General features: G+C 34.9%; 1 protein-coding gene across 1 annotated transcript in view; it reads right to left on the bottom strand.

The window, feature by feature from the left end:
• The window catches only part of Ilk (integrin linked kinase), a 165,384-nt gene that overhangs the window by 48,479 nt on the left and 91,527 nt on the right, over positions 1-25,378 (bottom strand). The window contains exon 8 of the mRNA XM_090406216.1: positions 4,776-4,897. Within this exon, the coding sequence (XP_090262342.1) occupies positions 4,776-4,897 (122 nt within the window). The remainder of the gene's footprint in view (positions 1-4,775; positions 4,898-25,378) is intronic.

Here is a 25,378-nt window from a genome sequence, read left to right as displayed (position 1 = left end):
GGTAAATGCCAGCCAAAGATAGAGATGACAATTTATCCTTTGGAGAAGGCAATAAAGAGGAAATTTTGTTGATAGGAACATATGATGTAGGAATCAATTGGTACTTTTTCAAAATTCTACCTATAGGTTCTGAGATTCCTGGAATGTAAGGGATTGGAACTCTGCAGACTGTTGAAGAAACCTTAGGTATTGGAACATAAGATTCAATTATCTGTTGGATTTGATTGAGGTTGTAATTATTCGATTCCATTAACTATTTAATGATGGGAAGTTCTTGTTGTAAGATTACTGGGGAAGAACAAACTTTATGTGCTCTATTAATTAGAGCACATAAATGGATGTCCAAGAATGGTAAAGTACCAAATTTTCTTTTTCCATGGTGAATTGAATACGTGGGTGAAGGCTATTTATCTATTTAGAAATGTGGAAAGCTCATTTTGGTATGTGACCAAATAGCAAAAACATCATCGGCATAACGATACCAAAGAGATGGTTGAGGATGAATGGATGAAAACAGTGTCTTCGAATTGTTTCAAAAAGTAGTTTGCCAAAGGTACCAGAATTTTCTTTTTCCATGGTGAATTGAATACATGGGCGAAGGCTATTTATCTGTTTAGAAATGTGGAAAGCTCATCTTCAGTATGTGACCAAATAGCAAACCATCATCGACATAACGATAGCCAAGGGATGGTTGAGGATGAATGGATGAAAAAATAGTGTCTTCAAATTGTTTCAAAAAGTAGTTAGCCAAAGGTGGAGACAAAGGGCTACCCATGGCAATACCTTCAACTTGTTTGTAGATCTTGTTTTTCCAGCTGAAATAATCTGAATGGATAACAAATTTGAAAATCTTTGCAATATCTGGAGGGTAATCTTCATATAATAATTTGACTGTGTCGGCTAATGGAATATTGGTAAACAGAAAAACAATGTCGAAACTGACTAACAACTCAGACTCTTTGATTTTTATATCCTTGATTTTTGTAAAATCTGATGAATTTTTTATGTAGGATCTGGAATGTCCAGTGAGAGCACTTAAGGAACGTGAAAAGACTTTTGCAATTCGATAGGTAGGAGAATCAATGCAATTCACGATAGATCGCACTGGATAACCTTCTTTATGGGTTTTCGGGAGTCCACATAGGCGGGGAGTTCTTCCAAAGTAGGTGCATAATTTATCCACTTAATTTGGGTTCCAACTGATAACTTCATCAAATAATTTATTTAATTGTTTAATTTGTGAATTTGTAGGATTATGCGTGGTCTCTTGGTAGGTAGAGGTGTCTTCTAAAAGGCTGGATACTTTTGTCTCATAGTCAGTCTTATTCATGATTACAATAGCTTTTCCTTTATCGGCCTTAGAAATAGATATTTTATTATCTCTCCTTAAAGAAGTTAGCCCTTTGATTTCAGCATTTGATAAGTTGCATGGAGGTAATTTGCTTTTAAATACGAAGTCGCAACTTCAAAATGAAATTTATTAGCATCGTCGCTAGGAAGTCCTGACAGATTGCATTCTATATTATGTAAGAAATCAAGATAAGGAATGAGTGCAGGAATAACTGCAAAATCAAGGCCTTTTGCTAAAGCACTGGTTTCATCTTGTCTGGGAATTCGAGTGTTATCGAAAATAATACTGGGGGAAAAAGGTTCTTTTTTGTGTGAAATAAGACAGAACTGGGTTTTACTAGCGTTGAAGTTGACAAGGTTATCTGAGCCCATCGGAGGATGTTTTGGAGGTCTGCGTTAAGGGAGTTGTGGTTGATGTTCTGTGGGTTGGAGTTGTACAGGGTGAGGTTTATCAAATGAAAGGGAGGAGTGCAATGTGCTATCATATGCAAAACTGTGCATTGGGTTGGAGGTCAACTGAAGTAGGTCATTGATGTATAGAAGGAAGAGGATCGGTGAGAGAACTGAACCTTGTGGGACCCTGGCATTTGTTGGATAGTGGGAGGATAGGGAGCCATCTACCATCACACATAGTGTGTGTCCAGACAGGAAGTTGGCAATCCATCTGCAGAAGTCCTGAGACAGACCAAATGATGGGAGTTTGCTTAATAAGCCTTTGTGCCAGACCCAGTCAAAGGCTTTAGAGATATCAAGTGCGACTACTTGGGATTCGCTAAATTTTTCCATGGCATATGTCCAGAGATCGGTGATATATGACAGCAGGTCACCTGTTAATCGGCATCGACAGAATCCATACTGGTGGTCGTTTAATTGCTGGGTGCCTTCAAGGTAGAGTAGGAGTTGAGAGTTAATGGTTTTCTCCATCACTTTAGATAGGATTGAGGTGAGTGAGATAGGGCGGTAGTTAGATGGCAGCGATTTGTCACCCTTTTTGGGAATGGGTTGAATATAGGCCAAATTCCAGGCTTTGGGATATATACCGGTAGAGTAGGAGAGTGCGTATAGACGGCATAGGATAGGAGTCAGTTTTGCTGCGCAGATTTTCAGGACAATTGGAGGAATGCCATCAGGACCAGGGGCTTTTTTTGTGTCTAATTATGACAACAGGTTTATGATCTCTTTCTGGCAAAAGGATACAGGGGCATTGTGTGTTGAGCAGTTGGAATGACTGGGGGATATTTGCATTGTCGGTTATGTGTGCATTGGAGGCGAAGTGTGAAGCCAGGAGATTAGCTTTTTCTGTGGGTGATGTTGCAATTGAGCCATTTGGGTATGATAGTGGGGGAAGTAGTGTAAGGCAAAAGTTGCGGCCAATTGCTTTTGCGAGAGACCAAAAGGCATGCTGCTAAGACAGGCTGCAAGCTTCCTGCTTTTTGCCTTTTTCAAATTCTGTTTTGGAATCACTGATACTTTTTTGCATCTGTTTCGGGCTTCTTAATTTGAGCCAGTTGTGGTATGCATGATTTTTCGTTGGTGATGGCAAATATTTCGGCGTCTCTGCCTGCAAGATCTGTACAACTGAAAGAGGAAAGCCAGTTGGTGTTATGAACATTAAAATCACCTAGGTGGATGATTTCACTATTAGGATAGTGGGACTGAAGGAAATCAACTTTTGAGGAGAGGAAGTTAAAGAGCTCGGAGTGGTTGGTGGCATTGGGAGAGCAATAGAGACGGCAGATGAATTTGACTGAGTGGGGGGATAGATATTTTTAGCCAAAGGAGGTCAAAGTTGGGCGATTTAAGGTTAGGTGCTCTGTGGCAGGGTATGTCAGAGCAGATATATGCACACACACCATCCTTGGGTCAAAAGGAATTAAATAGTGAATAGTTTGGATGGTTGAGATGGATGATGCTGGGGGAAGGTGAAATTTGTGTTTCTGTTAAGAAGAGTAGGTAAGGTTTGGTTGACTGCAGATGGTAGTGAACGCTATTAAGGTTGGAGTTGAGACCACGGATGTTGGTGTAGTGGATATGCAAGGGTCTGTGGGGAATGGCTTTGACCGCTGGGGTCTTGCACGTTTCCTATGCAGTGCCTGCATACTGGTCTACTTGGTGGCGTCACTTGGTTTTTGCACTAGTTTGGTTTATCTGTAGTCTATGGTCCAGCTGTTGTCTCCATTCTGGAGTTTTTCTTCTAGCTGTTTTCGGAGTTGGCGTCTTTGTTCAAAGGTTAAGTCGGGTCGAGCACGTACATGCGATTGGAGGCTACTGTCTTTTAGCTTGCTATTTATCACCATTATTAATTTGGAAGTGTTTGTCAGTGGATCACAGATCACTTTGACAAGATGTGGATAGTTCGTTCTGTCCTTTCTTCTGTTTACGGGATCAAATTTTATGCAATGTTAAGCATTTATGGGAAGGGCCACTACCCAGACCAGTTTTGACTTGAGGTATGTTTAAGTGCAGGGATACCCCTCCAAAAACGCTATAAGATCACTCTAAATCTCATTCAATGACCCTAAAGGATCATTACTAAACTTATCACTCCTTACTTGAATGACTCCAGGACAGAAAACTCTGCTATGGCTACATTCAATGGCAGGCAAAAAAACCACCACCAAATGGTAACTCACTACTCCCCAGGAAGTAAGCAAACCCAATGATGAGCATTAATAAAAGTGATACCTAGGTTGAAGTAATGCAGAAGTCATATATTTCCCATATACACGTAGTGAAAAAGTGTCTCTGGATCAGAGGTAGTTGTTGAAAGTTTTTTTGCTGTTATAAATTAAGATGCCAAGAAATTATATTCGTGGCTTATCCAAGAGTAAGCAAACAAAGTTTACACGTGAAGTATCTTCATGACTAAGCTACTTGTATATAGAAGCTAATGACTTCATAGCATATACACACCCAAAAGGATGTATGCTTTGCATTATGGGATACTAAGACAATTAATGTGAAGTCATTAACTTCTATATACAAGTAGGTTAGTCGCAAGGATACTTCAAGTACAAACTTTGTTTGCTTATACTTGGATAAAGGAAAAACCAAAGATATAATTTCTTGGAATCCTTAATTTAATACAAGGAAGATGGTATTAAGAGAAAAATCCAATGGGCTAAAAAATCTCTAGCAAAACCATATGATGTATAATGGGCAGTTTTACTGAAAGAGAAAAACATGTTTCCAAAACATGCAGTTAGATGCTCTTTTATTGTAATTTTATGTATTAAAAATAATTTTTGGTACTTTTCATTTGACATACATAGAAACCAACAACATTGCAGAATTTACTGAGCCCATCAAAACAGACAAGGTTTTTTTTATCCCTCTTGCAGTAATGAAAGTAACATTAAAAAAAATAAATAAATAAAAATAGAGACAAAGCACTCTATTGACAATATAATGTAATTCAAACATACCATAACGTGTTTACTACTAAGATAGAGGCGAGGGATTATGGGTTCCAAGGAATGAAGAAATGCCAGTCCCCGTGCAATATCTATAGCAAATTTCAGTGCTTGAGCTGTATCTACAACAATACCTGTAACAAAAATGTAGTCAAAGATAAGTATGAAAGTGATATTAATGATGCAAACTTATTTTATTTAAAATAAACTAATAAGCAAAAAAGTAGGTTTCTAAAAGCCAAGTAACTTAGCCATGAAATATTCACTGATTATTATCAATTAAAAACAATGACTGCTTTGACTAGGGAAGCAGGTGATGAAGTTGTTTGTGAAGATGAAAAAATTCAGAACACCATGGTGGATGCTTAAAGAGACAGTCATGAAAAAGAAGAAAGCAACTGAAAGTTACTAGCAAGTAAGCTGGCAGAAGCCCTGCCTTACCAGAATACAGAGATAAATGTAAGAGAGAGCTAAGATATGCATAAAATAGCTAAACAAAAGTCATTAGAAAAGTTTGGCAAGAATATAGGTGGCGGCAAAATATTTTGGAGGCTAATGAAAAAGCTCAGAAATCAAGAAACAAGTACAGTAAAAGGAATCAGGGATGATCAGTGTGACAAAAACTAAAGATACTGATATTTGACAGTAATTACTTTGAAAGACTATTGAATGAAACGAGCAGTGATAACATAGTAACTACTGAAGAGCAATAGAGTCAGGAGCACATGTCCACATTTGAGATAGAAAAAAAATCATTAAAAACCTGAAATAGAAAGGCAGATGTAATGGATGATATTCAACCACAAATGCTTAATAATAGAGGCATAAAAGTTCACAATGACTGTATGACATAATTCAGAAGACCTGGTGAGATAGATGAATTCCAGATGGTTGGAGTAGACCTCCATCTATAGAAAGGGCAGTAGAACTGAATGTGAGAATTACAGAGGAATTTCTCTGTTTCATGCAGGATATGCAAGAGAATACTTGAGAAGAGGCTAAGGAAAAAAACTGTGAAAGAGAAACTTGGAAAAGAACAAGCTGAGTTCAAATGTTCACTTTACAGCAAACGGTAGAGAAATTGTAGGAATTTAACAAGGATATGTACATAAATTTTATAGATCTGGAAAAAGTATATGATAAGGTGATATGAGCATAGATGTTCAGAATGCTACTATTATATGGGTTAGAAGGAACATTATGCAGAACAAATACATGGTTTATGTTTAAGTTGGAAGTCAGCAACTTAGAATTAAAGGCAGTCAAGAAAGTGGTGAAATCAGTTGTAAGTCATGGGTGCACTATCTCCACTAATATTCATCATCTACATGGATCACATCATGAAAGTGGCATTAAACCTGATATTGGAATCAGAAATATCAAACTTAACTCTGCTTTATGCAGATAACAATGCACTCCTAAATACCTGTGCAGCTCTACAGAATTCTTTAACTAAACTGAACAACAGCTGTAGTTAATTTTGCATGAAAATTAGCAAGAAAAAGACAAACTATGAAAACAGATAGTGCATGGAAAACTTCAACTGCATTCTTAATGGAGAACCTATAAAACAAGTAAAGGTATGCATAACACTATAAGAAACACCAGAGGAAAATAATGAATTTATTGCACTCAATAATATTTCACTGGATTTCTGAGCAGCATCACTTTCTCTCCTTACAAGCAACACTTCCTCCTTTATCAAAAATTCTGTTTACTTTAAAACCTTAATAGAAAGTCTTATCCAGAAAGATTCATAGATATATCAAAGTCTGTGTTATCTGAATAGATTGGAGAAAGGGAGTCAGTGGAGAGTAGACACTCGAGACCCATGGACTGTTCATTTCCACAATGCACGAGTGTCCTAAAGTGGAACTATTGTGACCTGGTTATGCGAATTTTATTATCATAATACTAGTACTCTTGATCTTGTCATAAATTTCGTTTAAAAAAGTTATTAATTTATAATGTATAAAGAAAAATGAAATAACTGAAGAAAAAAAAAAGAGTGGGGGAGAAAGAAAAAGAAAATGCCTGAAGTACACTTTTATTTGGATATGAAATATTAGCTTCTTAAAATTGACATGGAACATTTACAACACATATAAAAGGTAACTAAAGTGCAAAAAGTATCACTTATATCTTGCATTTAGAATAAAGTTTAAGTTCAAACCGTTATCTGATCATATTTGGTTAATTATTATTATTATTATTGCACGACACCTCCAAGGAGTCCAAGGACTCATCGAGGGAGGGCATCTACATCATCATCATCTATACCAGTACCATCTACTGCCTACCACCACCACCACTAGTTTTCACAGACAATCACAAACATCCATGCCCATGGTGGGATTCAAACCCACAGCCTTTTGGCTGTAGAGCAGATACGCTAACCACTTGGCCAACAATATATTAATAAATATATTTATTCTTCTTCTGTCAACTGCCCAAATATTAAATTACATTTAATTTGCAAAAATAAATTAAGTTTCACATACACAATGAGTTGTAAGTGAAAACTGTCATTTTTGCACTGTATGTGTGTGTGTGTGGGGGGGGAGTAATTTACTATTTGCTAGTGCAAACTTTAGTTTGCTATTACTTCACTAAATGTAATAAAGATGCAGGTAATATTTTTTGCACCACAGCTTTCTTTGTATATGCATAGTCACTGGATGTTGTAGGTGTTCTCCATTAATTGTATGAAGTTAGTATTTCACATTGCAAACAAAAGTACAGTGCAGGTGTGCCTTGTCAATCATTTTGTTTTCCTGTATTATTTATTCTTAGTTGTAGAACTATGCTCAAATGTGAGATGAACATGAAAAATGTGAACAAAGTAACAACATGCTATTTGTACTTATCCAGAAATGATCACAATGTTATTCATTTTTCTATTAAAAGTCCAAAAAAGAGAAGAGATAATTTCCCACATTATTTGATTACTTGGTATCAAATAATTTTACTTATTCTTCTGTGAAATATGGTTCTAAAGACTCTTAAGGGCCTTTTGCTTAATTACAGAAAAAATGCTTATAAGAATAATTATCATAATTATCATAGTTGTCATTTTTTAATTTATAATTAATAAATAATTATAAATATATTTTCAGAATTATCATAAATTGTCTGTGAAAATTCTAGGGGTGGTGTGGGCAGTAGATGGCATTGGTGCAGATGATGCAGTTCGCTGTAGTTGGTGAAATGAGTAGTGGAGATGGAGAGCAGAGCTGTAAGCAAGTGTCCTCCCTCGATGAGTCTTTGGACTCTTTGGAGGTGTCACATAATAATATCTAATCATAAATTTCAACAATAAAAATTATGTGTAATAATATTTTACTTTCTGGAACTGGTTACAATTTTAATTTTCAATTTCATTGAACTATTTTAACTTTCCCAATACTGAATATGGAAGTACTGTTGTCATTATAATATGACAACAGCACTCCAGGACAATTTCAGAAGTATCTTTAAAGAGACATATTTTACTTATCAGCTTGCTTACATTTATGCATTTCAGCAAAAAGGTTAAAGAGTTCATTAGTTTAAGAAACATATATCAGTGAGTAAATGTTTCAGAGAAAACATAAGTTAATTATGTGATGTGACATTGCATCCACAAGATTATAATTAGCATGTAAAGGAACCTTTACTGTTGTCAAAGTACGGAAACAACAAAAGTGGTAAAGTATAAGCATGTTTGCAGAATACTCGGTTCCACCTACCATGGAGAGGCAGTGGACTTAAACATGCATTATCACCTAACTGACTTCAAAGGATAAAACTAGTGAAAAAGATCAGAAAATTGTAAGTCTAACATTCTAAATTATTATAAATGTCATGCTGTGATAAGTCTAAAGGTATGTTTTGTTTAGTCCATAAAAAAAACCATATAAATATATAAACTAAGCATTGTTTTGTGAAGTAATTTTTAACTCAAATTACGAGTAAAGAATAAATAAAACTTATTTTACAACAAACAGAGAACTTTTTTTAAAACTTTGACATATGCAATTAATTTGAGACAAATGATCATTGAAAATTATTCATGATTTTTTTTTTCTTAGGAAGAAAAAAAATTTTCAGACAACATTAACAAAACATAGCAATAATATAGTATGTGTGTGGAAATTACGTAAAAGCAATAGTATGTATCTATGTAATAAGCATCTATAGCATCATTATATTTTATGTAATTTTTGAAATCATTTCCTGTACCAAACAAATTTTTTTGAGTCATCTGAACACCAAGGGGTGTTCAGGTTACAATGACAGCGCCATATGATTAAGTTTACATTATTATTAATCGCCTATCAACAACTTTCCTCCAAATCAATCTATTACTTGTGAGAACTCCAATATTGTCCTATCTAATATTTTGTGCTTCTAAGACTCGTCTGACTGAATCAATCCGCTTAGACCTTGGACTTCCTCTATATCTCTTTCCTGCTATCTTGGAATCAAACACTTGTTTTGCTAACCTTTCCTCACCCATTGAATGCTAATAATTCCTTTCTAATAATAAAAGTGAATCAAGTTTCTTTCTAATATCTTAATTTTTAATATGATTCTACCATTGATGTCATTGATTCATTCCCCTAATTTTCCTCAGAACCCTCATATCTGCGGTCTCTAGTCTTTGATCAAGTGCTTTATTTCTAATCCAACTCTCAGATCCATAACTTAAAACTGGTTTGAACACTGTCATGTATACTGCTAGTTTGGTGTTTTGGCCAATTTCTCTCTTATTCCATATAAATTTATTCAGCTGGCTACCCACCATACCAGCTTTGCTTAATCTATTGTCTATTTTTAGATTTAACCAGCCATCTTCACTAAAAAATGTGTCTAAATAGCTGAAATATTTTACTTGTTCTACATGATCTCCATTCAAAATGCAGCTGAAGTTTTCTATGCTTCTGCCTACTTTTATAGCTTTGGTCTTTTTATTGCTGATTTTTCATGAAATATTTGTTACAGATGTTATTCAATTTAGTTAAAGAATCCTTGAGACTTTCACTAGATGTGTTTAGGAGTACATCAACTGCACAAAGCAATGAGCTAAGTTTGACGACTACAATTCTAATATAAGGTCTAATGCCACTTTCTTTCATAATGTGATCCATATAGATGATGAATAAGAGTGGAGATAATGTGCATCCTTGTCTTACCCCTGATTTTACATTAAACCATCTTTCTGTATTTCCTTCAATTCTAACTGCTGACTGACAACTTAAAAATAGACTTAAATGCATTGCTCTGTTCCATTCACTCCATATAATTGAAATATTTTGAAAAACTTTTATCTGGGCACCTTGTTGTATGCCTTTTCCAGATCTACAAAACTTAAGTACAGATCCTTGTCATATTCTCACGATTTCTTATCTATTTGTCTTAAAGTGAAAATTTGATGTCGACAACCTCTATTTGGCCTGAACCCAGCTTGTTCTTCTCCAAGTTTCTCTTCCACAATCTTTCTCATCTTTATGCCAGTATGCTTGCATAAATCGTACCTGGAACATTTTTCTCACATTCTGCTGTATTCCCTTTTTTATAATTAGGCACTATGAGAGCAATACTCCAATCATCAGGAATTCAACCTTCTGACCAGGCACTTTGAATTATGCAGTGCAGCCACTGCAAAACTTTTATACCTCCATACTTAAGCATTTCTGGTTGAATATCATCTACTTCAGCTGCCTTTCCACATTTCAAGTTTTAATTTGCATTCCTCTTGAAAATGTTGTACAACCCCTAGCAAAAATGATCAATGGTGTTATCACTACGACGACTGCAATATACACTATATATTTCTTGGAAAGCTTAACATATAAACGTTTTAGTATGCAAAAAATGAAATCACTCATTTGAAAATATAAAAAGGGAAGAAAATTTTTTTGTATGATTCAAAGATTTAAAGACTAATTTAAAGAAAATAAATTATCTGTGTTATAAAAAAAGTACCCAAAGAAACTGACAGTTGGAAAAAAGTAAGTGATTGCTGAGGAAACAAAAATGTACAATTTCCCAATATGCAAATCTGCAATTGTCTGTGCATGCGTAAAGCATAAAGAAAACATTTATAAGGAGTAGAATCATGATTGTGAAATCTGAATTCTATCTACAGTGTTAAAGAAACCTGTGTGGTGCCTGTGAAAGAACTTTCAAGCAATTTAAAAAACAGAATGACCGAATATTTGAAAGATGGGATGTTTCAAAGACAAGTAACTAGATTAATTAAAATGTGCTCAAAGTTCTGTATATGACATTTGGAAAAAACATAGTTCAACTAGTAGTGTAAAAAGCATGCCTCAAAGTGGATGTCCACATGCCACCTTATGCAGACAGCACAGAAAACTGTCTGAACTTGCAAAGACCATGCAACGATCAACATCCAAACAACTTAATGCTGCATAGTCGAACTACAGAGTGACGGTAAGTGACTACAAGCAAAATCAGCTGAAAGGTCAAGGATTCACTTTTGAAAAGCTAAAATGAAATTTTTTTTTGACAAAGCAACACAAAAAAAAGTGCATTTCTAATGGTGTAAAAATCATGTAAATTGGGAATTTGATGACCGGAAAAAGGTCATTTTTAGTGACGAATTTCGAATTTGCCTTCGAACCGGTGATAATAACGGTACCTTTGTATGGAGAAGAGTTAGTGCATTAATATTGAGGCTAAATTTTCACCTTCATTTACTGTTTGGGATTGCATGACATCATAAGATGTTGGAAAACTATGTGTCATGTTATATACAGTTGATTCTGACATCTAGGAAGAAATTTTAGAGCATTTTTTTGGTTCCTAGTATTGAAAAATGGTTCTAGGATTCCAATGACTTAATTTTTCAAATGATAATGCATCTTGTCACTGCAGCAGATGAACCATGAACTATTTGCAAAAAAATGAAAATACCCCAATTAAAACTATGACTTGGCATTCAAATAGCCCGGATGTTAATACGATCAAAAATGTTTGGAATATTTTAAAGCGAAAAATTGACATCAAAAGGCCCACAAATGTTGTCGAATTAACCAAACAATCATGGAAAGCTGGAGTGAAATTTTGCCAACTGACTATCAACAGCTTATCGAATGCATGCCACAAAGGATGAACGCCATTATTCGGGCTCAAGGAGGAATAACAAAATACTGAATTCAGTGATCAGATATATATTTCCCGATCAAAGAATGATCGCATGCTTTTTTCTTCAGTGTTTGATTTCCATTCACCTAATTTCTGGTCAAAAGTAACTATAAAATATTTTTTGTAATAAATTTTATTTTATTTTTTGTTAATTGTATTTATATTCATAACTTCAATATGAACAAAATTTATGTATTGAGGAAAAATAAATCCTAATATGTACATGAGTGTAGTCTGAAAAGTTCTCAGCCTAACAATGAAAAAACGAATTTAAAATTTCAAAATTATTTTTATTTCTCAATATAATCTCCCTTAAGACTAATACATTTATTCCAGCGATGCTCCAGTGCCATTATCCCACCTGTAGTGGTTCTCGGTAAGATCTGCAAAATACCCCTCTACAGCTACAATCACCTCTTGATTCGAAGAAAAACGCTGACCAGCAAGGAAGAGTTTTAGTTTTGGGAAGAGATAGAAATCAGAGGGAGCCAAATCTGAGGAATAGAGTGGATGTTCCAACAATTCATAGTGCAGATCCCTTAATTTTCCCATTGCCAAAACACCTTTGTGGGCAAGTGCATTTCCATAATGAAAGATGATTTTTTTTCTCCTGCAAACCGGGTTTTTTCTCACAAATTTTTTCGTCTAGTCTGCTTAAAAGATTGGAATAATATTCCCCAGTTATTGTTTTACCCTTTTCAAGATAATTAATAAACAAAATGCCTTCAGCATCCCAAAACACTGATGCCATGACCTTTCCTGCTGATGGAACCGACTCTGTCTTCTTTGGCGCTGAACAACCGGCTTCTGTCCACTGTTTTGACTGCTGTTTGGATTCTGGTGTGTAATGGTGAATCCAAGTCTCATCCATAGTAATAAATCGACACACAAAATTAATTTTATTCTTGTTAAAACGCTTCAAGCACTGTTCAGAGATTTTCATGAGAGTGCGTTTTTCATCTGATGTGAGGAAGCGCAGCACCTATCTTGCGCAAAGCTTTTTCATTTGCAATTCTTCATGCAAAATATATCCTACACGTTCTTTTGAAATGCCTATAGTCTCAGCAATTTTGTGCACTTTTACTCGCCGGCCATCCAATACCATATCATGTATTTGATTAATAATATCTGGTTTTGTTACACTTTTTGAATGTCCTTCACGTGGATCATCTTCAAGGCTGGTACGGGCACATTTAAACTCAGCAGCCCATTTCTTAATTGTCGAAACCGAAGGAGAAGGGTGCCCATAAACTTTTATGAACTTTGAATAAATTTCTTTTGTCGTTAAACCTTCCTTTACAAAGAATTTTATAACTGCACGATACTCAATTTTATCCATTTCAAGGGATACAGACAACACTTTTGTTTTAGCAGCAGTATAAAACATACTCGATAGAATTACTTGCAATTTCACATGTATGCTTATGACAGATGTACCAACTTAGAAAAAAAAAAATCTTGCCAACAGTGTTACCAACTATGGTCGAGGATGTGAACTTTTCAGGCCACCCTCGTATATAATGTTAGTGTTACAGTCATTAATAGGATACTTTTAATTGGGGAGAGGTTTGCATGGTTCATTTATCAGTCTTTCAAAGTAATTAATCCATACATTTAGGATATCCTTATCTTCAGTTTTCATGTCACCTTTATCATAGTTGATTCCTTTCACAGTATTCTTTCCTCAATTTCTAAGTTTCAACAATGATCTCCAGAACACTGTCACCTTCCTGATAGATATTTATTTTCCATACTCTTACCAAATTCTTTCCATGACTTGTTTAGCTACTTTTACACATAGCTTAGCATTCTTACATTTCTTTCTGTATTCTCTTCGAACATCTGCTGACTTATTTGCTAGGAACTTTTGGTATGTTTTCTTCTTTTCAGGTCTGTTTCTTTAACTTCTTGTGTCCACCATGGGTTTTTATTTTTCTATCATTGTAAATAACTTCACCACATACCTCCCAGCTGAATCAATCACTGTCTTCTTCAGAGTTTGTTACTGAGACTCCAAGGTTTAGTTCTTGTTTCCAATTTGTTTAATTTTTCTTCAATAATATTTGTATAGTCAAGTACAATTAACTTGCAAAATCTGCTCAAGTTTAATTCTTTTTAAAACTTTATTCTTTTCAATGTGATGTCCATTTTTATCCTGCTTAGTACTAAGAAACAGTCACCTCCAATTTCAAATCCTCTGTACACTCTTGTATCCTGAATCAACACGTTGATATCACTATCAACAATGATGTAGTCAAGAGGCTTTTCTTATTCCTTGTGTCTTCTCTCCATGTGAACTTGTGCAGATCTTTATGTTGAAACATAGTGTTAGTAACGACTAGTCCATATCCTGAGCAGAAGTCAAGTAAATTCTTACTATTATTATTAGCTTTGCCCTATCTCCAAATTTTTTCAGTATGTTCCTATATGCCTGTGGGATTCATTTCCTACTCTGCTGTTCAGATCTCCAACAAGGACAACTTTTTCCATTTTCTTTATATCAGCTGCCTGTTCTAATGACCCAGAAAATTTTCTTCCACTTCTTTCTTAGAAGAACCTTCCGTAGGACCACAGACATAAATAAGTTTCATTGTTCATCTCCCCATTTTGAAGTTTGCATACATAACTCTACTTGAAACTGCCTTCCAATCAAGAAGTTTATCTTCTTGTTTAGTACTGACTGCTATCCCTTCCTTTCCTTGATTACTATTGAAAATAATGATCAAGGAAAATAACATCCTATACTTATTTAGTAAGACCTCACCTGTTTTTGTCTTCTTGGTCTCAGTAATGCAGTTATGTCAACATGGCATTATTCCAATTCTTCTGCAAGTGTGATTTCCTTTCTATTAATACTCCTTATATTGATGGTTCTTATCTTCAGTTCTTCTGATGTCAGGTTTATTCATTTTCTTCTAGATATTGAGTTGGGATTCAACATCTAGAAGTCTGGTGGAATTTTGCAGTTTTTTGAGTATGAATATAAATTTAAACCCCATATAGTTTTTTTTTTTTTTTGATATTGTGAATTTAAATCTCTCAGGACATTTTTAATGATGTTATGAGAGGTCATTTGTCATTTAAATTTAGATCAAAATTTTAAAAGTAAATAAATAAAAGAGAACAGCAGGCAATACACACACACACAAACACTCAACTGAAACTTATTTTTTTGTCATTCTAAATAAACAGTCTTTTACAGGTTGCATAATAAGAGTCATGAACACATTTTCAGCTAACACTTGTAAGTCGCATCACTGCTTGTTTTTCAAAGAGTTTTTGGGATAGCATGATTTATACACAAAACAGCATCTTAGAAAATGGAAATCAACAAATTTTATTTTTAAACCAAAACATCGAATGCATAAATAAAATAGAAAATATTTCACATCAGTCATCATGCCTTTCAACTTATTGCAATATATAACTCGATTCCTTCTACTATAGTGATGGAATCATTAAAAATCGTGGAGTTGCCATTATTTACCCTTGAATAGTCTAAATATACAAAAGAAATAAGTCATGTCCAATACTAGGAACACTGCACCTTTGGCTCAGCCAAAACACAAAACTAAGCAGCTCTGAAATACAGAGTGGCAATAATTAAATTTCTCCTATTCAGAGCCTTATGTAGCTCAATCTAACAACTGGAATATCACCAAATTTGGTACAGATCATGAAACGAGAAGAAGGATTCCATAAAAAATAAATGTTTGAGAGGTCACTAATAGAGAGAATATGGCACTGGTGTAGCCCAAGAAGCCAAAAATTTTCATAAAACAAAGTTGGACATTAATAAGGGCTATAAAGTAAAGAAAAAACTTCAAAAAAACATTCCTATTGATAACACAGTCCAACACAATTTTTGCTGACTTTTATACGAGACTTGTTTTTTACTAATTTGGGTGAGCTGATTTCAAATATCAAACCCATTTTTCTCTATCACATCAGGTTTTTCCTCTATGGCATTTTCTTTTTTGCTAATTTGTAAGTTTTTGATATTTTTAAGGCGGCAGTACTATTTAGAGGATCAAAAAATCGAATTTTTAATATTATTTTCTGAAAGTATGTACTTTTAAAAATCTGTTCCTAACTTTTTATCAAAAAATTCCTGAAGATATAGCCTATTATTCAAAGCAGTGCACAGATCAGAATCGGAGTGCTCACCGCTCACGCTTGTTAGTAAACGAATAAATGCGTAAGAATGCATTTATTCGCAACGGCACGTACTGGCGCTTTGAATGCGAGAGAGGCCAATAATTAGATACATAACTACTTAACAATGTTCATTAAAAATTACAAGAATATTTATAAAAAAATAACAATTTTACTTACACATGAGTTTCAGGAAATTTAGCAATTTCTGCTGTGTGTTCTGTTTTGGCAATCCCTTTGAATACTCCAACAGTAGTTGGCCATCATGTGATAATCCCATCTTCCTTGGTACCGATCTTCCATAGTTTTTAAGTCTTGATGAAATCTTTTGCCTTGTTCATCGCTTACAGCACCTAAATTCTCGGGAAATCTATCAAGATGACTGTATAGGAAATGAAGCTTTATGCTCATGTTGCAACCTAGGCGCTGGAAATTTTCAAGCATTGTTTCCACTAGATTTTGTAATTGCACGCTTTTTTGTTTCCAAGAAAATTATTCGCAACCATCGTAAATGAAGTCCAGGCCTCTTTCTCAATTTTGTTCATAGAGTTGATGAAATTTGGGTCTCTCATTAAAGTTCTAATTTGCGGTCCATCAAATACACAGGCTTTAATTTTTTTATAACTAAGTCGTGGAAATTTTTCATATATGTATTGGAAACAGTCACCTTGTAAATCTAAAGCTTTACCATACTGCTTCATAAGACCTAGTTTGATGTGTAGAGGTGGAAAAATGATTTTTTTCTCTGTCGATTAAAGGTTGATTTATAACATTCTGTTCTCCAACATTTAAGGATATTCTAAGAGGCCAACGTTTCTGACTCCAGTGTTGGTTTCTAGCTCGACTATCCCAGAAGCATAGAAAACACAGAAACTTTGTATATCCTCTTTGAAAGCCAAGTAAAAAGTTCACCATTTTAAGATCCACACAGATGATCCAGTTATGGTCTGTATATTTTAATAACTTCAGAACCTTTTTAATGTCCTCATATGTTTCCTTTAAGTGGACTGAATAGCCAATAGGAATTGAGCCATATACATTCCCATTGTGCAGTAAGACACACTTGAGACTTTTGCTTGAAGTGTCGATAAATAAAAAACGCCACTTATTTGGATGATATTGTACAACACTCATTTCAGTTAGTAAACCTGACACATTGTTACAGTAAACAAACCCACACTTGTGTTTAAAATATTGTACAAGATTACTTTCCCTGCTACGATAAAAAGTTATCTTCATATCTTGTTCCAGTAAGTTTTTTTCATTTAATCTTGAAGATAACTGATTCCGATGATACACAATTCCGCTTGAGTAAAACGTTGCGGTCCAGAACTAGAAATTAAATTTTCATTGTCTAAATCAACATCCAGTTCTTGCTCCTCAAGAACATCTAGCATATCCTGATCATGCTCGTTCTCAAGTAAAGGAAGTCCTTTATAAATTGGCACGGCTATTTCATTGGAATGAGCAACTGGCCGAATTGCTGAGTCGAGATTTGGAAACACAATTTTTTTCTTATTCTTCTTATTATAACCAGAAGTCTGAACTAAACAAAAATAGCAATCATCTACTTGATTTTTCGGTTCACGCCAAATCACTGGAATGCCAAAAGCTAATTTTTGGCGTTTTCCCTTGCTCCACTGTCGTAAATTTTCTACACATGACTTGCACACTTTATTTGGAGCCCATGACTTGTCCTGATCTGAAATTTTTACGTCAAAATATGCAAAGTACACTTTCTTAACGAAATCAATGATATTTGTCCTTTGACTGGGAACAGTAAAGCTGCCACAAATGTAGCAGAAGGAATCTACACTATTGACACAATTTCGAGTAGTAGACATGATGTATTTTCTTCACTGCCGACTAACATGCAATTAACAAGACAAAAAAAACCAGAAACTTTATTGAAACGTTATAAGTGCTCATCATACTTTCACGATCGATTAACGATTGACTGATTTCGATCATTCTTTGTCTGCTATGACGCATATAGCATTCGTTTGTTTTAGGCAGTTGTCATCGCCTACTTTTCATCACCTAAATGTATTAGGTCGGTTATCGGCCTCTCTCGCATTCAAAGCGCCAGTACGTGCCATTGCAGGTTCTTATGCATTTATTCGTTTACTAACGAGCGTGAGCAGTGAGCACTCCGATTCTGATCTGCGCACCACTTTGAATAATAGGCTATATCTTCAGGAATTTTTTGAATGTCTTGATAAAAAGTTAGGAACAGATTTTTAAAAGTACATACTTTTAGAAAATAATATTAAAAAATCGATTTTTTTGATCCTCTAAATAGTACTGCCTCCTAAAAACTATCAAAAACTTACAAATTAGCAAAAAGAAAATGCCATAGAGGAAAAACCTGACGTGATAGAGAAAAATGGGTTTGATATTTGAAATCAGCGCACCCAAATTAGTAAAAAACAAGTGTCAGATCATAATCAGCAGGAAAAAAATTTTTTTTGTTGGCCAGTGTAATTATCATCAATAGGAATCAATATCATCACCTTATCATGCATTACTTGTAAAGTTATTTTACCTAAATGAATGTAATGCATCAGCTGTTCATCATGGGTTTAGAACCCGCCATAAAGGTCCTCCATCAGCTAACACAGATCAATGATTCAGAAGTTTTAAGAAACAGGATCTTTGGAAGTTTTTGACCTGGTAGAGGACAAATGCTACTACAAGTAATTGAAGTTGCTACCACGATTGTCGACACATCACATGAAAATGCTGCTAGTAGTATCAGTGCCTATGGAGTAGTGCAACAATTGGATATACCTTATTCCATGGTGTGAAAGTCTTATGCAAAATTATTACACATTATTCTTACAAAATCAGCAACTGCTACACGATGATTATGATAAGCAACTGACATTTCTAGTCAGATTGGAAGCAGATGATGCCTGGCCTTAGAAAATTCTGTCAGAAGATGAGGTGCATTTTTATCTGAACGGAACTGTAAACACTCAAAATTGTTGAATTTGGACTTCCAAATCACCCCGTATGCTCCAGGAACTCCTATTACATTCACCAAAAATTATCATTTGGTGTAGCTTCACAGCAGATTTTATAACAGGGTCATTCTTTTTTTGAGGACATCACTCCAACAGAACCAGTAACTTGTTTCATTAATGCATGGAAATAGTACAATATGCTGAAAAAGTTTTGTCATTCTGCAACTTCAGCAACAATGATGTCTGGATGAGACCGTTTTTATGCAAGATGGAACACCTCTATCTTGCATCCACATCACATGACTGGTACAGCAGCTTCTATGGCATTACTTCACAGAAGAAAGAGAAATTATTTGCTTTCCAGTTGCATGGCCACCTCACTCCCCCTCATATATTACTCCATGTGAATTTTGGTTGTGGGGTTACCTGAAGTCCAATATCTATTGTGGTGGTGTCTCAAACTTGGTAGCTTTAAAGGACTGCAATCACATTCCTTCAGACATGTTAGGTTCTGTCGTTGAGAATGCCATATACAGGATATTTCTAGTTCATGAGAACAGTAGCCACATTGATCTGAGTCCTCTTTTGCATAGGTGAACTTAATGTGCTTGAGTTGTGCAACAGGATTGTGACAACACTTATGCTCCAGTAACTGTAATAACGTAATTACTGTGCTAAATTAAATTAATATTAAATGTTTATTGCTGTGTTATCATAAGTGCAACACATAAAGGTAATTTTTCATTTCAGTTCAGTCTTTGTTATTCATTTGTCTGTCAATTTTAATGCTCTTTTACAATGTATGGCATATCCCCTCTATCGGCAACTTTCTGAAGCATTTTTTTTTTTTTTTTTTTTTTTTGCAGACTCCTTCCCATGTTTTGATTATTCTCCCTACCAAATTTGGTGACATTCCAGTTATTAGATCGAATTACATAAGGCTCCGAATAGGGTAAGTTTAATTTTGGCCACCCTGTATGTAATTTGGCTATACGAAGTACTAGATTAATTGAGTTTTAGATAACACAGAGTTCACTATACTTCTTTGTTTACCAATGCAGACAGAGACTCCTGACCTTATGAAACATTTCTTTTCTAACATATTTCAATCATTCAAATTCACCTTTCATTCTGATTATGTTCATGGAAAGTGAAAATATAGAGAACCAGATGAGATATCTATGGGTTCCCTCCCCTATTCCTGACACACACAAACACACCAGTCAATTTCTATGTGGAATTTCTAGAATACCAGGTGCACAACACAGCCACAGATAAACCAACAGTCTGGCAATACTATGTAGATGATGTATTTACTATTTGGCTCATTGCCCAAACACATTACATGCATTTTCAGTACCCTTAACAACACCAACATCCAAAAATACACTTCATCACAGAAAAAGAATCTAATAACCATCTCCTCTCCATAGACATACTTTATTTTATTGTATAAGTAAAATTAGTCATTATCATCATCAAATTTCTGACATGTATCCTCAAGGGATGTACAGGATATGATAGTACTACATGAAAAATTTTACATCATTACTAATTTCCTGTCTACAGTTTTCCTCCAAATCAATCTGTTACCTGTCAAGACTCCAACATTGTCAGATCTTATATTTCTTTCTTCTAAGACACTTTTTACCATCTCAATCCACCAATATCTTGGTCTTCCTCTAGGTCTTTTTCTTAGGAGTTCCCATTTTGGAAGAGAACACTTGTTTTGCTTAACTTTCCTCTCCCATTCTGTTTAAATGACCATGCCACCTGAGATTAGCTCTGATAACACATTCCTAGATGCTATCAATGTCAAGTTCTTTCCTAATATCCTCGTTTTTAATATGATATTGCCATTGATGCCATCTGTTCACATCCCTAATCTTTCTCAGGACTCTCATATCTGTAGTCTCTAGTCTTTGGTCAAGGTGTTTTATTTCTAACCCAGCTCTCAGATCCATAAATTAAAATTGGTTTGAACACTGTCTTGTATACAGCTAATTTAGCATTTGACTAATTTCTCTCTTATTCCATATAAATTTATTCAGTTGACTTCTTATCATACCACCTTTATTGATTCTGTTTTCTATAAGTGGAAAGTACTATCATCAACAAAAATGAATAGAGTTTGTGATCAGTAAGAGCAGATCATTTGTATATATATAAGGAAGATGGTCAGTGGAATATCAGCACTAAGGAACACATGCAATGCAATAAAAACTGGCAATCCACTTACAATCAGAGGAAGAAACCCATAACATGGCAATTTGCTGAGAACTGCTTGATGTCAGACACTCAAATGCCTTGGAAATGTTGAGTGCAATAGCATAGGTTTCTCCAAATTTTTCCATAGTGCATGCCTAGAAGTGGATGATGTGATAGGGCGGGTGATAGGCCAAGAAATCTGCTGTGAAAATTGATCGAGGAAATCCATACAGATTTTTTAATGATGGTTTTGCAAGTATTGCCAGTATAGCTGTCAATGAAGCTGGGATTTTCGTCTCAAGCTGCTCTCAATAAGCTGTGTTCTTTTCTTGGACCACCACAACACTTTTTGGAAAATCAGGGATTGGATATAGGGAGGGAATTTTGAAAAGGGTGAGGAATGAAAACCTATATTCCAACATGGATAATTTCTGCCACAAGAACACAATGAGCATCTTGATTTGAAGAAAAACAGTAATAAGACTGGAAGAGGAGTAAAAGTCATGGAAATCTTCCCACTTGGCATTGTTATAAGAAAAAATTACACAATGTTATGAATGGCTTCCACAAGAATGAAACTTGGGTGAGATTGTGATCTGAATTCTCAAGAGGAAGCAGTCATCTCAACAGCATAGCCTGGAAGCAGAACTGGTTAAAAAAAAAAAAAGGTCCAGAATGTTCAGTGTATGGAGAGGATTATTGCAGATCCTGGTTGGGAGATGGTTGTTATACATAGTTACTTAGAGATAATTGTACACTTAACACAATACTGTAAAGTGTACGCTGTAGTTCGCTACAGCGTACACCCCCCCCTCCAACAAATAAATTACTGTTCCACATATTTCTTTTCTTTGACTCAATTGTAAGCTATATAAGGAAGGCTAATTTCAGAAGAATAAGATATAAATATGGCTTTGAATCAAATATGAATTAATTTTTGTTTAATATTATCCAGCATAATTTTATTTACAGCCTTGTTGGCCGAGTGGTTAGCATATCCGCTCTCCAGCCAAAAAGGCTGAAGGTTCGAATCCCACCATGTGCATGGATGTTTGATTGTCTGTGCAAATACTGGTGGTGGCAGTAGATGCTGTTGGTGTAGATGATGAGGTTCGCTGTAGTTGGTAGATTGAGTGGTGAAGATGGAGAGTTGTAGGTGCCCTCCCTTGATGAGTGTTTGGACTCTCTGGAGGTGTCACTCCAAAGACAGCTCATTGATTTTTCAATGAGCTGTCTTAATGTGTGAATATGGTCCAAAGTATTGGAATTCTTTCTAAGTCCAGCTTGTTCATGGGATTGTATTCCCTCTAGTTTAGACTTAATAAATAAATTAAAAATAAATAAATAAATAAATAATAAAAATAACTATGGCATGATTTATAAGTGTAGGGGAATTGCTCTACATCTCTTTTGATTTTACAAAATTTTAAACACATATTGTAAACAGTTATGTGATAACAGAATAGACAATAAAAACATTTATTGTCTATTCCAGTAGAACTATTTGGTGACCAACTGGCAAATTATTCATTTAATAATTTTTTCTATGGTAAAACATTATGGGACTCATTATTACTGGGGAGAAAAAAAAAAAAAAAAAAAAAAAAAAGACATGCCACCATTTCTTGACCAAGTTACATTCTAGATTCTTCTTCAACCTTTTGGTTCTGTCCACTGCCGGAAGAAGGTCTCCCCCATGATTTTCCAGATCACTTGGTTTTCTGCCTCTCCCATCCATCTCACTCCTGCAATTTGTTCCAGTTCATCCCTCCACCTTCTTCTCAGTCTTCCTCTTTGTCTTGCTCCATCCATTGGTCTCCACTCTGTTGTTTTTCCTAGTCCATCTCCCATCACTGCATCTGGCAATATGGCCAGCCCATCTTCACTTAGCCTGTTTAATGTATTTTACAATATCCATGACACCTGTTTCAGATCTTATCCAGGTATTTGTCTTCCTATCTCTTAATGTTATTTTTAGCATACTTCTTTCCATGCGATGTTGTGCTGTTCTCAGCTTTTTATTTAGGGCTTCTGTTAAAGTCCATGTTTCTCCTCCATATGTTAGGAGGAAGTATGCACTGGTTGAAAGCTTTCCTTTTTAGATTCATAGGGATCATCATCATCAGTTGCATCAGTCTTGGGACTGGTAGCTCAGCAGCAATTTCCTCCATTCCGCTCTATCATTAGCTTTCTTCTTAACCTCCTGGTAACTCCTCAAACCCGTGCTGTCTTTGACTTGGTCAAGAAAGCTTTTCCTTGGTCTGCCTCTTCTTCTTTTCCCCTCTATTTTACCTTCAGTTATTCTTTTCACAAGTCCATCATGTCGAAGTATATGTCCAAACCACCTATCTCTTCTAATTTTGATCGATTTAATTAGAGTTCTTGTTTCATTTATCTCTCTCAGGACTTGTTGGTTTGATTCATCCCTCATAGGGATGTCACTTCTGAATATGTCTCTCATTTTCCCATAAGCCATCCATCCAAGGTGAATTCTTTTTTCTTTGGCACTCCTCAAAGGATAACAATTGGCCCAAATATACATATGAAGTAACTTCTTCTATTTCATGGTTTTCAACTTTGAGAGTTCTATGGTTAATATATTTATTCATCATTATTTTTGTTTTTTCTCTATTTATTTTTAATCCAATTACTCTGGAGGCTTCATTTAGTTGATTTAGCCTTTCTTCCAGATCTTCAAGATTATCTGCTATTTGGACAATATCATCTGCAAATTTCAGATGATGCAGCCTTTCTCCATTTATGTTTATTCCTTTTGTTTCCCAATCAAGGCTTCTAAAGACCTCCTCTAGTGCAGCTGTAAATAATATGGGAGATATGGTGTCGCCTTGCCGGATGCCTTTTTTGTATTGGGAACTTTTCACTGTTTTTATATAATTTCATTACAGAAGTTGCATTATTGTAAATATGTTTTAGTGTTTCAATATATGGTTTCTCAGTTACCTGGGTTTCAAGAGCTTTCAGTGTTGCAGATGTTTTAACTGAATCAAATGCTTTTTCATAGTCTATACAGGCCAGACATAAGGGTTTATTGTATTCAACTGATTTTTCAATGAGCTGTCTTAATGTGTGAATATGGTCCAAAGTATTGGAATTCTTTCTAAATCCTGTGGATTTAGAAAGAATTACAATACTTTGGACATTTAATTACAAAAGCTTGTTCACAGGATTGTATTCCTTCTAGTTTAAATTTTATTCTATTATTTATAATTTTTGTGAAAACTTTATATATTGCGGGGAGTAGGCTTATAGGTCTGTAGTTTTTAATTTCTTCCTTATTGCCCTTTTTAAAAATTAATATTAGAAATGAATTGTTCCAATTTTTTGGAATTTTTCTCTGTTGTAGGCATTTATTAAAGAGTTTAGTCAGCTGTTTGATGACAGGGCTTCCTCCCAGTTTTAAGAAGTCTCATAATTCCATCTTCTCCCGGAGCCTTTCCATTCTTCATTTCTCGCAGTGCCATTTCCACTTCGCCTTGTAAGATCTCAGGGGCATCATGTTCTTCCTCACGAGTTATCCATAGATGATTCTTGGATGTCACGGTCTTTGTCTTCATAGAGTTCAGTATAAAACTCTTGAATTCTTTTGATTATTGCATCTCTAATTTTTATAAGTTCATCATTTTTTCCTCTTACCGCAGCTATTTCCTTTGTTCCGACTGACAATGTATGTTCATCTTAGGATCTTTATATTACTATTGTTTCTTTAATTTTCCTAGTATTATATGATCTAAGTTCATATTTCATCCTTTTATGTATAGTTTTACAAAATTCCGCATATTCTATTTTATTGGTGTCATTCAAATCTCTTATTTTCTTCATCAGATCTAAGGTTTCTTGTCTTAGTTTTTCATCTCTTTGGTGCCTTTTTACACACCTCCTATTTCTAGTGCACAATTCAAGATAGATTTTGTTAATATTTCATTAGCATCATCGATGGTAGTAGCTGTGTTTAACTTTTTAGTTCATTTTTGAGTGATTCTCTATAACAGCTTTTATTGTGGTAGAAGTTTTGTAGATTCACTAAAGTGGACCTTTTTCTTATGAGCTTATTCTGTTCCCATTTTTTATTGATCCATACTTTTGCCCTTACTAGTCCTAGTCTGTGGTTACTTC

Source organism: Typopeltis vanoorti, chromosome 16, assembly GCF_054136105.1.
Source record: "Typopeltis vanoorti isolate ZY-2024b chromosome 16, IOZ_Tvanoo_1.0, whole genome shotgun sequence".
Taxonomy (NCBI): Eukaryota; Metazoa; Arthropoda; class Arachnida; order Uropygi; family Thelyphonidae; genus Typopeltis; species Typopeltis vanoorti.
Note: the sequence above shows the minus strand (reverse complement) of the source record. Positions and strands in the feature narration are given on the sequence as shown.